The following is a 3,233-nucleotide window of genomic DNA, read 5'->3' on the forward strand; positions in this document are numbered from 1 at the left end:
AATGCTGCTCTATTTGTCTCATATTATTTGAACCTTGAAAATACACAATTTTCTTTTAAAGTTACATGAATGCCAGGCCTTAAATTTCATTTCCCTTCAATTACATGCTGTGGACCTAGACTGGGCAGATATACCACTATACTACCATCTTCCAAAGCTCATGAGACCCCTTAGAACTTGTGTCTCCAGTTGATATGCTGCTGCTCTGCTTGTCTTCTTCTTCAACCTCTGCATCCTCTCCCTCTTCCATTTTCTCCTTCCTCTCCTTCCCTTCTGCTCCACCTTCCCTTCTGGATATTATATATATGGTTGCTATGAACATAGTGGAGCATATGACCTTTTATATGTTGGAGCATGCTTTGGGTATATGCCCAGAAATGGTATAAATGGGTCTTCAGGTAATACTATGTCCAACTTTCTGAGGAGCCACCAGACTGATTTCCAGAGTGGTTTAATAGCTTGCAAACCCACCAACAATGGAAGTGTTTCTCTTTCTCCATATTCTTGCTAGCATCAGCTATCCTGAGTTTTGATCTTAGCCATTCTGACTTGTGTATGGTGGAATCTCAGGGTTATTTGGATTTGTATTTCCATGATGACTAAGGATGTTGAACATTTCTTTAGGTGCTTCTAGGCCATTTAGTATTCCTCAGTTGAGAATTCTTTTTTGCATCTGACCCCATTGTTTAATGGTGTAGTTTGATTCTCTGGAATCTAACTGTTTTTATTTTAATTAGAATTTTCCTTTATTTACATTTCAAATATTATCCCCTTTCCTAGTTTCCCCTCAGAAAATCCTCTTTCCTCTCCCATTCCCCCTGCTCCCCAACCCACACACCCCTGCTTCTTGGCACAGGCATTCCCATATACTGAGGCATAAAACCTTCACAGGACTAAAAGCCTCTCCTCCCATAGATAACCAACTAGGCCAACCTCAGCTGCTTATGGAGCTATAGCCCTGACTCTCTCTATGTCTTTTTCTTTGATTGGTGGTTTAGTCCCAGGGAGCTCTAGGGTTATGGGATAGTTCATACTTTTGTTCCTCATAGGGGGCTGCAAAACCCTTCAGATCCTTGGGTATTTTCTCTAGCTCCTTCATTGAGAACACTGTGCTCTGTCTAATGGATGACTGTGAGAATCCACTTCTGTGTTAGCCAGGCACTGGCAGAGCCTCTCAGGAGATAGCTATATCAGTCTCCTATCAGCAATTGTTGCCATCTGAAATAATCTGAGTTTGGTGTTTTTTTATGGGATGAACCCAGGTGGGGCAGTTTCTGGATGGTCATTCCTTCAGTCTCTGCTCCAAATTTTGTTTCTGTAACTCCTTCCATGGTTATGTTATTCACTGTTCTAAGAAGGATAGAAGTGTCCACACTTTGGTCTTCCTTCTTCATGAGTTTCATGGGTTATTCAAATTGTATCTTGGTTATTCTGAGCTTCTGGGTTAATATCCACATATCAGTGAGTTCATATCATGCTTTTTCTATGGTGATTGGGTTACCTGATTCATGATGATATCCTCCAGTTTCATCTATTTGTCTAAGTATTCCATGAACTCATTTCTTTAATAGTAGAGTGGTACTCCATTGTGTAAATGTACCATATTTTCTGCATCTATTCCTCTGTTGAAGAATCTCTGTTTTTTTTTCCAGCTTCTGTCTATAAAAATTAAGTCTACTATGAACAATGTAGAGCATGTATCCTTATTACAAGTTGGACCATCTTCTTGGTATATTCCCAAGAGTGATATTGCTGGATCTTCCAGTAGATCTATGTCTAATTCTCTGAAGAACTGCCAAACTGATTTCTAGAGTGGTTGAACCTGCTTGCAGTCCCACTAGCAATGGAAGAGTGTTCCTCTTTCTCTACATTCTCACCAGCATCTGCTGTCACCTGAATTTTTGACCTTAGCCATTCTGACTTTTGTGAGTTGGAATCTCAGGGTTGTTTTGATTTGCATTTCCCTGATGATTAAAGATGTTTAACATTTTTTTGTGCTTCTCAACCATTTGGTATTCCTCAGTTGAGAATTCTTTTTTAGCTCTGTACTCCATTTTTAATAGGGTTATTTGGTATTCTGGAGTCCAAGTTCTTGAGTTATTTGTATATATTGGATATTAACCCCCTATCAGTTTTAGTATTGGTAAAGATCTTTTCCAAATGCCAGGCAGCAATTCTTATAATTCCATGTTCTTGGATTTCTAAGAAGATTTGTCTTTAACCAATATAAGTTATCCTAAGCTCCTGGGTGTGCTAGGGTGCCTGCAGCATGGAGAGTACACTGGGGACTGTGGGACTGTCCACCTAGTTTGTGCCTAAGGTTGCCTAGGGTTGGAAACAACCTGACTGAACCCCAGCCACTCTTTGGGTGGGTTTCCTGTGTTCATGTTCCTGCTGGCACAGGCCCCTCCCAGCTGTTTGGAACAGATGTTTTGTTCCACTCACAAGTGATTCTAAGAACGTGGGTGTGCTAGGGCACCTGCTGCATGCAGAATCCTCTGGGGATGTTGGGACCCCCTCCCCCTGAGTTCATGTCCAAGGTGGCCAGGGCTGGTGCCAACCAGAACTGACAACTTTAATCTTTTTGCTTTTAACTTTTGGAAAAAGATTGGCTGCCTTCACACAGGATCACTTCATCCAGCTCAGCTATTCATCATGGTAGTTATTCATCATTATAGAGAAATGCATTGAGTATATATTCATATGTCCTTAATGGCTTTGGTCTAAATGAGAAAGAGTTTCCTTTTGAAGGCTGGTAGCCAGAGATGGATAGGAGGGTTTTTGAGCTCATATTGACCTAAGAATCAAACATCAAGAGTTATGTTTTTCATCCATGACAGGTAATAAGGAGTAATATAGACAACGACCTATAACAATCATGGTCACCTAGCCACTCTACTCCCTAGACAGGATTATGGAAAGCAAGTAAATCTTGTGCCCTTATCCAGCTCATCTTTATTAAGTTAAAAAAAGAGGAATTATGCCCTTTGCCTATCCTTGAGTAGGCTAAACAAACCCATGATACAACCTAGCTGGAGTTGCCTGGCTTCAACACATATGCAATTTCCTACAGGAGCTTTGAGAAGTTGACTGCCTGTTGAGCTTGCTTCTCAACTCAATAGAGCTGAAACAAAGAATCAGTCTGTGGGGTCTCCCTATATAAACACAGTGATGAATATTAAACCTTGAACCTTGATCAGAAACTTTGTCTTGGCTTCATTCTTTTCTTATAC

General features: G+C 40.6%; 1 protein-coding gene across 1 annotated transcript in view; it reads right to left on the reverse strand.

The window, feature by feature from the left end:
• LOC110325768 (olfactory receptor 4K15-like) overlaps positions 1–1,510 on the reverse strand; it is an 11,637-nt gene extending 10,127 nt beyond the window's left edge. The window contains exon 1 of the mRNA XM_021203873.1: positions 1,502–1,510. Within this exon, the coding sequence (XP_021059532.1) occupies positions 1,502–1,510 (9 nt within the window). The remainder of the gene's footprint in view (positions 1–1,501) is intronic.
• Between the last annotated feature and the right edge of the window lie 1,723 nt (positions 1,511–3,233).

Source organism: Mus pahari, chromosome 8 (assembly GCF_900095145.1).
Source record: "Mus pahari chromosome 8, PAHARI_EIJ_v1.1, whole genome shotgun sequence".
In the NCBI taxonomy this organism is placed as follows: domain Eukaryota; kingdom Metazoa; phylum Chordata; class Mammalia; order Rodentia; family Muridae; genus Mus; species Mus pahari.